Source organism: Eublepharis macularius, chromosome 4 (genome assembly GCF_028583425.1).
Source record: "Eublepharis macularius isolate TG4126 chromosome 4, MPM_Emac_v1.0, whole genome shotgun sequence".
Lineage (NCBI taxonomy): Eukaryota > Metazoa > Chordata > Lepidosauria > Squamata > Eublepharidae > Eublepharis > Eublepharis macularius.
The window spans coordinates 11,246,115-11,260,553 of NC_072793.1; the positions used below are offsets into that span (position 1 = coordinate 11,246,115).

Sequence of the window (14,439 nt, forward strand, 5' to 3'; positions counted from 1 at the left end):
GAGAAATGCCTCCCTATCTCAAATTCACATCAATATTCTCTATGAACGGGAGCCTAGCTGCAAGTTGTAGATGACTCAAACCCCAAGAAAAGAACACTTCAATGTTTACAGATGCAAATGGCACTGGCAGCAGTGAAAGAAACGGTTTACCACCTAACACCTGCCTAGAATGTCACAACTCAATAACAGAGATCAGAGAAGCCAAAAGGCTGGAGTATATTTTCTTCCTTTGGGAGCAGGAAGAACAAGGCTGATCCCAGAGATTATAAATTCACAGGTCATGAGAAGGATGTGCTCTTCCATCTGTTCACTGTCCTTAGATGGGCACAAGCCATGAAGGACTAAACCTTCAGGTAGGGATTCTATCTTGACCACATGCTGATGGACATTGGGTAAAGTCCCAGCTTTGAGAATGAAAGACTTTTAAATGCTGCAACTCCAAGAATTACTAGCCTATCTTAGCGCCAACACTGTTAGGATGAGAACAGTTTTTAGGGTTTACAGGATTGTATGTTTTCACCATTTCTTTGTAGCTGTGTTCAGCCTGATGCTTTTACACACCATGTGTATTCTTTTTATTTAATAAACACTCAGAGCTGATCTCTGTAAACGCACCTCACCTATTCAGTTCCGCTTTCCAAAGAGCGGCAAAGGCGAGAGGCAGCAGGTGAGCTCTCCATCCCTAAGGAGAGAAAGATCGTCCCCGTGAGCAAAGCGGGGAGCACTTCCCACCATCTCACCTCTCCTCCTTGCCACCTCTGCAACTCAAGCCAGTGGAGGCAACAGCCCAAAGGCCACACAAGTCAGAGCCCCTGATAACTTTCACGTACATCACGCAGCCAGAAAGGACTTACCTGTGAATGCTGAGGTAGAGCCGCATGAGTTCAATGAACTCTGGGTCACTGTAGCCCAGCATGTTGGTGAAATTGTGTGACCAGTCTAAGGCGGGGTCTATGGCGCCGATGCTGCTGCCCTCACGGTACAGGTTACGGTAGATTTTTGCAGCTATACATGGCAGCTTGGCAATCAAGTCCATGGAGTCTTCATAGATAAACTGAATGGAAAGGAGGTGACAGAGGAGGAGAAGTAAAGAATCAAACCCAGTTCTCCAGATGAGAGTCCTGCTGCTCTTAACCACTATACCAAACTGGAAAGATATGATACCTAATATTTTATCAGTGATTTGAATATTAAAGGGATGGTCACCCTTCTAGACATTCCCCCCCCCCCACACACACACCAGATTTCTAAGCTCTACAACAGAGGTATCCATACTATAATATCGTACCAGCCTCATACCACAGATGTGTGGAGATAATAACATACTTCTTAATAACTGCTCTGAGTGGGTGTTAAGTTGTCCTGAAGGTGGGATATAAATCAAATGCTATTGTTATTACTACTACTACTACTACTACTACTACTACTACTACTACTACTACTACTACTACTACTGGCTCACTTGCTCCACACAGTCTACGTGATCAAAGTCTTCCTACTCCCATCTCAGCAGCTGCTCATGAGCCATTAACCAGCTACAGTTGCAATAGTCTAAACAATGATACAGAGTCTTGAGTGCTCAACAATAGGATTATTTGTGTTCCAACAACATGTACAGCAACACTCTTCAAACAGGCTTGGTAAAGAATGAAGAACTCTGAACACATTTCTGATTCTCATTATCACCAAGAACCACAGAAGGACAGCACTTTCTGCGGGGTCAGAAGCCAGAGGGGGCAGTTCTGGCTTTCAGACATCTTGGCTTTCCATTTAAATGAAATGATTTTCTGCCATTTTAACAAGCCAAAAGCAGAGAAACTTCTTAGCTTTCTCCATCCAGTAGACTCTACAAGGTCTCCAACCTTTTGGAGCCTGCAGGCACCTTCAGAATCCTGACACAGCATGGTGGGCACAGCCACAAAATGGCTGCCTCGTGAGGCACAGCCAGCCACAAAATGGCTGCCACAGCAATGTTTTTAAAGATCTGCACAGCTAATCAAACCTCCAATGCCAATCAGAATCCTTGCTTGGCAAAAGCCCCACCTGGCCCCAGCCACTTTCCCAAAACTCTTGGCAAGTACCAGGAAAGGTGCAGGCGCATGTCATGGCACCAATGGGCACTATATTAGGACCCCATTCTACTTATTTTTGTGCTGTATTGGCCAGGAATCAGGGAGTCGAGTGGGGCATGTGGAAGGAAAAGGAAGAAGACGCCTGCCACCCATCTCTTCCCTCCACCATCTCAAACTATTGCATCCTTCAGTAAATGGAGGATGTGTCTGTAGTTCAAATGTTACTTCTGTAGTGCTGCCAACCACAAAGCATTCCTATGCGGTTGGGCTCCATGTTCCTGCAGTAACACAGTCACTGCACTTCACCTGGTTAATTTCCAGCCACACGCTGATGAAGTCACAGCACTGGCGTGGGAAGCAGTATCTTATGCCCACGAATGGCCCAACCACACAGGAGTCAGAGTAGCAGCCAGCTAACATATGAACTGGAATTAAAACAACCTAGACTGCTTCTGTTTTCCTGTTTATAGGCTTTACAGGAAGGGATGACCAAGAGACATCAAGGCAAAAATAACGCCACAACAGGAACAGGTGCATGGAATAGCGGTTTAGTGAGGGAAGGGGTAAGGCAAGGCTGGGTTCCCAGAAGACAAGGGAAGATTTTAAGAAAAGGGGGGGCTGTTTCAGGCAGCATGGCAAAGAGGAGAGGGATGGTTGGTTGTACATTCCCTTTGGCAATACGGGTGCCAGGAGCTTAGCATCACCTGTCATACCCAGCGACACCCTGCTGTTAGGGTTGTATTCTAATGCTTTGTGTTAGGGTTATGGTTAAATGCTGAGGCTATTCTTTGACTGGACTGCAGTGTTACTCGCCTTGTCTTTCGGACCAGCAGTGTGACACTATGCAAGGGAGGCGTTTGCTCCTGCCGTTCTCTGTATGCTCCTCTGAACCGCACCAGACGCCACAACCTTGAAAATCCCATACATCAGTTCTGCTCTTTTCCCCACTTAGATGCCTTCCAGCTGAGCTTAGCTGACTGTTAGACTGGGGGGAGGGGGGATTTTAGAATTTGCCTGAGCTTTGAAAACCTATATATGTTTGATGCTTGCATGTGAACGTTATTCTTGGCGAAGATGGAGTAAGCTCATGACAGTAGCAGCTTTTCAATAAAATTCTTTTACAGCCTGCAGTGAAGTCTTTTGAGAGTTGCTTGGGAGATCCTTACAACAGGGAACTAGGAGAAGATTCAGAAAGTAGTAGTCTTCCATGTAAGGTGTTCGCGTTCATGCAAAGAGATTTTGAATGGGGAAAAGCAGTTCTCCTTATGAGCACTTTGAGGCAGAATGGTAATTTAGTATATTTTTATCCCACCCTTCCTCCACAGAGTTTCCGGATGCACATATTGGATACCCCTCCTCCATTTTATCCTCTCAACACTCATGCGAGGTAGATTAAGCTGAGAGAGAAGGACATATGCACACAGAGCATGCAGCTGGTCCACCGTCACTCAGCGAGCTTTCATGGCAGACTGCAGAGCTGAACCAAGGTCTCCTAGTCCAACATTCTAACCACTACACTACGGTTAGCAGAGGCGCTCTGAACTGACAAGGAGATATGGTGGAAGGAAATATTACGGCAGGAAGTTATATGAAGCCTAGGAAAGTATTTATGAACTAGTTCTTGCCCAAAATATAGTTTGGCAAAGAAACCCAAGCAAAAACATGCCGATTTGTCATGCTTGAAAACAAAAGGAGAAGAGGGGCAGGGGAAAGAACCAGGTCCAGCTTGATCTGCTTTACAGGGCCACATCTCAGTAATCCTTGCCCACTCCAATAACATGAGATTTTAAGTACATGCACGCTTTCAGACAACAAGTACAAGTAAGGGATTGGAACCAGCCATGGACAGTTGTCATATAACACATTTGTGACTTCTACATTAGGACTAAACAGTTACTAGTTACGAGGCACAACACCATTCCAGACAGTAATGCTCAGGAGACAGAAAGATTCGTTGAGCTGTACGAGACTGGAGGCCAAAGTCTCTTTGCTTCCACACAGCTGGATGAAGACGTGCATGCGCATTTGGGTCAGGCCAGCGGCACATGTCATGGTGCCCAAGGTCTCCTGTTTCCAGGGCAGCTGGATTCCACATGCAAATGACCAAGGTCACAGACAAAGTGGACTATCTCGGTCCTTTGTCACATGCTACAGGATCAAACAAAAACTAACTGAGCTGGTGCTCTTCCAAACTGGAAAAGGAAAGCCTGTGGGGGGTGGGGGGAAGGTCAGAACTTGGCAACTGCACAGGCCAAATTTATCTTTCCGTAGCAGCTGATATGCTCAGACTGTCCACAGTCTTGCTCAACATCCCAACCTTGACTGTTTCACCAGTACCTGGTACTAACAAGGCAGTCCCCCTTGGATGAAGGCATTCAGGGCTGTGGGGGAGAGGCTGTGGCTCAGTGGTAGGGCATCTGCTTGGCATGCAGAGGTCCCCAGGTTCAAGCCCCTACATCTCAAGTTAAGGATCAAATAGTGCGTGATGTAAAAGACCTCCACCGAGACCCTGGTGAGCCACTGCCAGTTTGAGAGAGCTGCTATGGCACAACGGTTAAGCGGCAGGGTTGCTAACCAGCACTCTGCTAGTTCGACTCCCACTACTGCCATGAACTCTGCAAGTTGCGCCTTGGGTAAGCCACTCCCCTCAGCCCCAGCTCCCCAGCTGTATGGTGGGGATAATAACAACACCCATTTTGTTCACCGCTCTGAATGTGGCACTTGTCATGTATGTCTGTACCCCTCCTTCCATGTCATTGTTCTAGGGAATGCTAACTGTCAATCCTGTGGTTTGCTTTCACATTACAAATATTAGATGCATCACTTTAGTTTCTCTTCTTCCCTGCCTGAGAACGCAGCCGGTAATCTCTGTATTTCTCTGAAGCTCACCGAAATGACCCTGGATGTCTGAAATGTTGCCATCCCTTTTTATCTGGTCTAGCTGATGTAGGAGCCAAAGTTTCCCAGACTTTTCCCGCTCAAAACTGTGGGTTAGAGGGGGGGGGGGGCGGATGTTTGAGTATTTTAGATCTGTACTTTCCTCAAGCCTCTATTCCTTTCAAAGAAGCTGTACTGCTTGGATGCTTCTTTGGCTCCAAGTAAATTTACGGACCTGTGCATATGGAAAAGATCTGATTTCTGAATAAAAGTCATTGAACCAAGGATCTGTGTCTTGCTGAAATGATCCAGGGATCTGTCTGCCATATCTTATCACCCATAATCTGACAGCACTAATCTGTTCAGAAGGGCGGTATATAAGAATACTGTTGTTGTTGTTAGTAGTAGTAGTAGTAGTAGTAGTAGTAGTAGTAGTAGTAATAGTAGTAGTAGTAGTAAGTAGACAATACTGACTTTGATGGGCTGATGGTCTGATTCAGTATAAAGCACCTTCCTGCGTGTTCATTTATTAGGACAGCAGTTTAGGATGTGAAAACCTGCAGCTCCCATTTACTGCTCCAACACAGCAGACTCAGAATAAGCTGCTCTTCAGTGTTTGTTCAATGCACTGTAAGGTTGAGGCACAGCAAAACAGAATTCCTCTAGAGCTCCTAAGCAGTATGTTTTTCCTTTCTGCATTCAGAACCAGATAAATGCTATTTATTGTTCACGACAACAAAGGCTCAGATGTTCACTGCTGTGAAATTATGCCTATTGTTGTGAATCAGAAGCCACATACCAGCTCTATGACACAATCCTATTGTTTCCTGCCTGTAAATAAGGTAGATTTTGTGAACATCATTACCACAACCAGCTACACTTCCAACAGAAGACTCTCCAAAGTTTCAACGGCTGGGAGCCAAGCCAGCAGTAGTTAGCACAGTGGGAGCAGTCACTCGTCCCCACTTGCACTTCCCAGTTACCTCCCAGTACTTGGTGCGGCTGATCCCCTCTGAATAGGCACGGGCGAAAGTGCTCTCGCTGTTGAGGGCAGTGACAGCAGCGCTGAGTTGTGACATGGGGTGAAGGTTGGTGGGGAAGTTGTCCAGCATGGTGACGACATGGGAAGGCAGAGCGGCTCTCTTGGCCCACTCTCGGGAGACCCAGTTCACCTGAAATGGAGAAATGCATCAACCCTTCGCACAAGGAACAGCAGGATGTTTTTGACTGCCATTCAAGCAAGCTGCAAAAACCGTAGATAGAGGCTGCCCTCTTCTCGCCATCTCTCCAATCAGAAGCTACATAGAGAACTCAAGATACAACCTGTTCTTTCACACAGACAGGCTCGTTACCTGTTCTTGGGAAGGGATCTCTCCTGTCACCAACAACCAGAACAACCCTTCAGGTAGAGGCTCTGCACCGCCGGGGGCTTTGGGCAGCAGCTTCTGACACTCAGGAATGCTGTAGCCACGAAAACGGATACCCTAAAAAAAACCCCACACAGACACATACATAAAGGTTTACTTCATCTCAGTGGACAAAGCCACACAACTAGACAGCTACTGCAACAGGTTCAAGCTTGCTTACCTCATCAGGATCCAACACAGAAGTCTCATATATAAGCCCTTTCATACCCCTCATGCCACCGTAGATCTGGAGGGAAAAAGCAGGCAACCAGTCAAAGACTGAAGAGGACATCAGGATGGGGTCACCAGAAAACTGGAGCAACTCATCCACGCCATTCAGCGGACAGAGCAGAACAGTCCCTGCCCCATCCCACCTGCTGAAATGCTTCTATCCCACTTTATTTCCTTGCATGTATGGTGGGCAACAAAGCAAGTATGAACTGGGCAGTTCAGAGGTATTTACAATTAGGGACATTACTTTATGCCTGAACATCCCAAAATCTAGGCCTTATCAACAGGTCTACACAGACTGTTTACACATGAATAGACATTTTTATGTGGGAAGTAATCTACACATAAATGACATGTTATTTCCTAACATGGAAACATCTTCAGTGAAGGAATTATCATATTAAAAAGCACATATGGTTTTGCACAGCAGAAAGAAGCTTCATGAAGACATCATTAGGAATTGTTCAATCAAATCCTGGTTAAGAGTGATGTCTGAAAGAAGACATCACAAATTAGGGCTCCTTGGCTGGCATTAAGCTAAAGGTATCAAACCAGAGTTCACAGCTGATCTGGGAATTCAGACGTCCACACAATTTACAATTAGTACAAACTACATTTTGTTGGATAGCATTAACCCTTTCTGCCACCAGTATAGGGGAAGATGATATTGCTCCTAGGAAACAGAGCATGGGCAAGATACAGAACTAAGGCTTATACACAAGCAACGATTTGTTACCCAGATAAACACTGTAATTTTGTGCAGTGTCACTCCATTCAAACTCCATTAATACCGGACTTCCTGTTTGGGATCCATGGAGGTCTAACGCAGCTCCACTTGCGGAGCTGACCGGACTGCCGTTTTAACCGGCCGGCGGGGTGAAAATAGCCCGCGGCCGACTGCTCTCAGGCGGGGAGCAGGCAAAGAACGCTCAAGACCCTAGGGTGAGCTAGATCTCGGACGAGGGGGGGCTCTACACAGCGAGTCTCCCCCCGATCCTTGAGGTCCCACCTTGCGACGGGTCGGCTATAATCTCTGCGGCAGTTTTGGGGCCAATTCGGCTGGCATAAGACCTACATACCCAAGCATCGATTGGGGGAAGAAGCTGAGAGGAGAACTTAAAATCGAAACAGCGATTACAACCCGAGAAAAGTGAAGAGAAGGTAAAGATCATTATCTTCTGAGACGGGACAGATTGATAAAAACAGAGAGGAAAAAAAGTAGATTTTTAAACTGCAACAGACTAGTGAAAAGGAGGGGAAGACTCGGCAGGAATCGAATTTAAAAAGAGACTAAGTTTAAAGAAGTTATTAAAGAAATGGGACTATTGTTTTGAATACCTGTGGCTTTGGAGCTGTGAGAAAAAGACACCATCGCGAGATCTGCTGTGGGAAGACGGGAGACAGGAAGTGCGTAATAACAATAGAGTGGCTGGAGAGAAGCGGCCCTTGCTGGAGGGCAGGAAGTAGGGAATCGCCATTTTTGAAAGGGGAAGGGTCGCGGCTTCAGCGGAAGAGGAAGTAGGCCATCTTGGATTACAAAATCATAGAGAAACCATAGAGAAAAGACGCCCGACATTTTGGACTCTTTAAAACTTAATTTCTATAAGAAGACCGGGACATTTAAAATAGAAAAACGTTAAATTTTACGCCACGGAGTTAAGGAAGAGAGCGGATTCGTGGGAGCGAGCTAAAGCAAGCCCCACGATGTCAAAAAAAGAGTGGCAATCGGCAATAGAAAACCTGGATAAAAACCTGGACAAAAAACTTTTAGATATGATTAAAGAACTTAAGGACACGAAATTGGAGCTGATAAAAGAGGTTAAAGAGGTTACACAGACAGTAAAATCGGAGCTGTCAGAAGTGAAAAAAGGTATGGAAACAATACGAAGTGAACTACAAGGAACGCAGCAGAGAGTTAAAACAGTAGAAGACGCGATGGAGAATTTAGCAGACACGCAACAAACAGAGATGAGATTGGTGAAGGGGAGAATGTCAGTTGCAGAAACTAAACATATGGAGAAGCAGCTACGTTTTCGTGGCTTGCCAGAAGTGGAAGGAAAGTCAGCGCAAGAACAGATGACTGAGGTGTTGGCTGAATACCTGGGGAAGGAGGAGGAGGAAGTTGTGGCTATCCTAGATGTGGCGTACCGTGTGAACTCGAGAATTGCAACCCAGAGGAAATTACCAAGGGATGTGATTGTGCAGTTTACAACTAGAAACATGAAAGAGAGGATTGTGACAAAACAGTTTCAAGATCCATTGGAGATTGATGGCAAGACGATTATTATAATGAAGGAACTGCCCAGATCAGTGTTATTGGACCGGAAAAAATATAAAGTGCTAATTCAGACTTTGAAGGACATGAATATTAGGTACAGATGGGAGCTACCGGAAGGAGTGTCCTTTGAGTTTGGAGGGGCAAAAAAACGCATCAGATCTGAGCGGGAGATGGAGCGATTTATTAAGGACAATGAAAAAGACTTACCAACAAAACTATGAATATGGAGTGTAAAGTATTATCTTGGAATGTAAATGGACTAAACTCACCGAATAAGAGGAAAAATATTTTTCATTGGCTACTAAAACAAAAATGTGATATTGTTTGTTTGCAGGAGACCCATATTAGAAAACAGGATGTAAAATATTTAAAATCTGGAAAATTGGGCAAAGAATTTGTAGCGGCCTCCAACAAGAAAAAAAGAGGAGTGGTGTTGTACATAAAGGAGGAGCTGCAGCCAAAATTTGTTATGAGAGATGTGGAAGCTAGATTTGTAGCAGTGGAATGTAATTGGAATTTAAAGAGAGTGTTGGTAGTCGGACTTTATGCACCTAATGGTGCAAAGGAAAGCTTCTTTGAGGATTTAAGGAAGCATTTAGACGATCTTGCATATGACCAGATAATTCTTGCTGGAGACTTCAATGGAGTGACAGATTTGGAATTAGATAAAAAGACTACAACAGCACAAAAGAAAAGAGGACTATTGCCAAAGCTTTTTTTTGAGTTGATTCAACAAGAGACTCTCGAAGATGTATGGAGGAGAGAATATCCTAAAACCAGACAGTTTACTTTTTATTCTGCAAGGCATCTTACATTATCAAGAATTGACATGATCTGGGCCTCAAAAGACTTAGCGTTATGGACTAAGGAGGTAGAAATAATGCCGATGGTAGGCTCAGATCACAACCCAATTATATGGAAATTTGGAAAAAGGAGAAAAAGGAAAGCCTGGAGAATAAATGAGGACTTGTTACAGGAAAGAGAGAATATGGAAATATTGAGAAGAGAGACAAAGTTTTTCATACAATACAACGTGAACAAAGAAGTACCAACCAACAAAGTTTGGGATGCATACAAGGCGGTTGTAAGGGGCATACTAATGGACTTAAATGGTAGAGCAAGGAAAAAGAAAGAGGAGAAAAGACAAGAGATTGAGGAGAAAATAAAAGCCAAAGAAGCACAGTTAAAAAAGAGACCAGGAAAAAAGAAAATATACCAGGAAATCAAAATTCTTCAAGAACAGCTAACAGCAATGAGTAATAAAGAATTGGAGTGGAACCTTAAAAGATTGAATCAAAAAGCGTTTGAGGGTGCCAATAAACCTGGGAAATATTTGGCATGGCAATTGAAGAAGAAAAGGGAAAAGAAAACAATAAATAAAATCTGTGAAGAAAATAAAACGTACTTGGAGCAGACTACCATCAGTAGAGCCTTTTATAAATTTTATGCTAAGCTGTATAATAAAAAAGAAGTAAACAAAGAATCAATAGCATCATATCTGGAGAAAACCAAACTTCCAGAAATCTCGGAAGCTTGGAGAAATAAGTTGAACAGTGAAGTAACTGATGAGGAAATAAGTAAGGCAATACAATCCGCAAATCTAGGAAAGGCGCCAGGGCCAGATGGACTTACGGCTAAATTTTATAAGATAATGGCCAATGAACTGGCACCATTCCTAAAAGAGGTGATGAATGGAGTTTTTAGGGATCAAAGGATTCCAGATACTTGGAGTGAAGCGAATATATCATTGATCCCAAAAGAGGGCCAAGACCTGACCAACGTGAAAAATTACAGACCTATATCACTACTTAACAATGACTATAAAATTTTTGCGAAGATATTGGCGGAGAGATTGAAGGGGTGGCTCTCGGAAGTTATAGAGGAGGAACAAGCAGGCTTTTTGCCAGACAGACAAATAAGAGACAATTTAAGGACAGTGATCAATGCTATTGAATATTATGACAAGCGTTGTGACAAAGAGGTTGGTTTCTTCTTTGTAGATGCTGAAAAAGCGTTTGACAATTTAAACTGGGACTTTATGTTTGCCACTATGGAAAAGCTACAACTGGGAGAAAGATTTGTCAAAGCAATTAAGGAAATTTATAGAGACCAGACTGCAGCAATTGTAGTGAATGATGAACTGACCAAGAAATTGACGATTAGTAAAGGAACAAGACAAGGTTGCCCGTTATCTCCATTGTTGTTCATTTTAGTATTGGAGATTCTGATGATACAAATACGACAAGACGAGGAAATACGAGGAATAAAAATAAAGGACTATTCATATAAGGTCAGAGCATTTGCAGATGACATAATGTTAATTGTAGAAGACCCACTGGAGAACATGCCAAAAGTGATAGATAAGATTAAGGAGTTTGGAGACTTGGCAGGTTTCTTCATTAACAAAAAGAAGTCAAAGATACTATGCAAAAACATGACTAAGCAGAAACAACAATTGTTAATGGAAACAACGGATTGTGAAGTAACTAGTAAGGTGAAATATTTGGGAGTTGAGCTGACTGCAAAAAATATAGATTTGTTCAAGAATAATTATGAAAAATTATGGATTCAGATAGAGAGAGACTTGATCAAATGGAATAGATTGAACTTGTCATGGCTGGGCAGGATTGCAGCAGTTAAGATGAATGTGTTACCAAGAGTAATGTTTTTGCTACAGACAATACCAATCATCAGAGACTCTAAACAATTTGAAAAATGGCAGAGGAAAATATCAGATTTTGTTTGGGCAGGCAAGAAGCCTCGAGTGAAAGTAAAAGTTTTACAAGATGCAAAGGAAAGAGGCGGAATGCAACTGCCCAACCTGAGACTTTATCATGATGCAATCTGCCTAGTTTGGCTAAAAGAGTGGATGACATTAAAGAATAAGAAACTATTAGCCCTAGAGGGATATAAAAAAATTTTTGGATGGCACGCATACCTATGGCATGACAAAGTGAAGGTCAACTCGATGTTCCTGCATCATTTTGTAAGGAGAAGTTTATATACAATCTGGAAGAAGTACAGAATTTATCTACAAGAAGGAACCCCCTTGTGGGTGGTTCCATATGAGGTGATAGACCCGAGAGCTGTTGATAATGAACAACAATGCTTAACGTACAAAGAAATAACTAAAATTGAAGTATCTAAACTTAGAATAAAGACGCAAGAGGAACTATCACCTAACTATGATTGGTTCCAGTATAGGCAGATCAGAGACTTATACAATTCGGACTCTGCAAAAGGGGGCATACGAACAGAGAACTCGGAACTAGAGCAGACCCTTCTTAAAGAAGATAAGAAAAGAATATCCAAGGTATACCAAGTACTGCTGAAATGGTATACTGAGGACGAGACAGTTAAAACACAGATGGTGAAATGGGCTATAAATTTTAATAAAGAAATAACAATGGAGGCATGGGAATACTTGTGGAAAACTACAATGAAGATAACGACATGTACTAATATTAAAGAGAACATTTACAAAATGATTTATCGTTGGTACATGACACCAAAGAAGATTGCGCTAGGGAACTTGAATACTTCTAATAAATGCTGGAAATGTAAGAAACATGAGGGCTCCCTCTACCACATGTGGTGGTCGTGTGAGGTAGCTAGGCAGTACTGGGGGGAAATAATAAGAGAAATGAGTGAAATTTTACAGTTTCAAATAAATAAGAACCCAGAACTCCTGCTACTAAACTTGGGAATGGAGGGAATTCCAGCCCATCATAGGACGTTGATATTTTATATGACAGCAGCAGCTAGACTTTTGTATGCGCAAAAATGGAAAGTACAAGAAGTGCCAACTATTGAAGATTGGATCTACAAATTGCTGTATATGGCTGAAATGGACAAGATGACGAGAAAATTGAGAGATCTGGACTCAGGGCAGTTTAACACGGACTGGGAGAAGCTGAAACAACATCTGGAGAAGAAATGGGAGGTGGGAGGAAAACTGTGGCAGTTTGAGAACTACTGAAGTATAATATAAGTATAAAAGAGAGGGGTGACTTTACCGGGGGAGGAAGAGAAAAGTGAACTTATAAGCAGTTAGATTAATAGATTGATATATATATATAGATATGTATAGGTTAATTGATAGAACATTGATAGAGAATAATTAATGATAAGGTTTAAACATGAGGATTGAGTAACTAACAATATTTTCTTTCTTTGATAAGATTTATATGCACCAAACTGAATGTACAGAAGAGTTAAATTGATTGACTATGTGATGAGCTATATAGAATTACCATAAAAAGATGAAATGAGTAACATATAGAGAACAAATCAAATTGTTTGATTTGTTTGATTTAAATGTGGGAAATTTTTATGGTTTATGATATATAGGTTTATGATATATAGAAATATTCAAAATGGGAAAAGGGGATAAATTGTTTATCCAAGGACGTACAGTTTGGGTGTATAGTAAGTAAAGGAGTTAAAGATGTACTGCTTAATATAATGGAGAATGTATATCTGTTTTAGATAGAGGAATTTAATAGAAGTAAGGGAAAAGGGACAGAGGGGGGGAAAGCTGTTGGAAGTCAACAAAAGGGGGGGAAAGGGAGGGGGTTAGAAATGAAAAATTTGGGGAAAATTGAATGTAATGTAAAAATAATAATATTCTAACCCAATAAAAATTTTTCTAAAAAAAAAAACAAACTCCATTAATACCAACGAATCTCTACATTAGAGAACTCTGCATTCAGAGCGCAGCTTCTTACAAATCTCAACTCTCTTTTTAAAAAATCAATCGCCTTTCTACTTCTTATGACTACGAAGATGGTGAACTGTGTGATCTCTGCCAGGGGGCCTCAAACAAGAGATGCCTTGTAAGATTTCCATTGGGCAGGGGCAGAGCTGCAACGTTGTCTGAAGTCACTTGCCTCCATCATCATGACTAGTTAAAGCAAAATTGTGCAATGCAGTAAAAAACTGCTGAATAAATTATGCAAAATAACTAATTACGGACTTAGCTTGCATAATGTCCACAGGTGACAGAACGCAGCTTTATTTAGTGCAAAGTTTACAGGTACAAAACTTTAACTTCTTTTGAGAAGGAATGCAGTATCCCAGCAGGCTCCACGCCCACTGTGCCTCAGCTGCCTTGTACAAGGCAGTCAGAAGAGCGGTTTATTCAGCTCAGCACCACTGACCTTCATGGCTCTCCACGGCCCCTGCAAAGAGGTCCTTCCTCGCTCTGCTCAGCAGGTGCCTTCAGGTTGAGATACCAAAGGCTGAATCCAGGTTTCTATTTATGCATCCTATTACTGAGCTGGGGCTCCTTTCTTTTGTTATACCGTAACATCACAAAATCCCTCACATTCTTCTAACTCACAGCAGAGCTTTTATAAAATGGACTTCCCCAGGTCCCTTGCTAGCCGCATCCCTTATAGAGCCATTAGGCATAGCCATGGGCTCTGGGAAAAAGAAGTGGAAGCAGAGCGTGTTTCATCCTCATTCAAGGCTTCAGATAAATGTGACTGAAGGTAACCCAGAACAAACGTTTCTTTACTCCACAGGTGTGGTAGCAGCCACTGCAGACAGAGCTTTAACCTCCCACAGGATACAA

At 42.6% G+C, this 14,439-nt stretch overlaps 1 protein-coding gene across 1 annotated transcript in view; it reads right to left on the reverse strand.

Annotated features, from left to right (window-relative positions):
• The window catches only part of CS (citrate synthase), a 49,248-nt gene that overhangs the window by 8,207 nt on the left and 26,602 nt on the right, over positions 1-14,439 (reverse strand). The window contains exons 4-7 of the mRNA XM_054976093.1: positions 6,537-6,602; positions 6,302-6,433; positions 5,933-6,121; positions 855-1,054 (exon numbers count right to left, since the gene is read on the reverse strand). Coding sequence (XP_054832068.1) covers positions 855-1,054; positions 5,933-6,121; positions 6,302-6,433; positions 6,537-6,602 — 587 coding nt within the window. The remainder of the gene's footprint in view (positions 1-854; positions 1,055-5,932; positions 6,122-6,301; positions 6,434-6,536; positions 6,603-14,439) is intronic.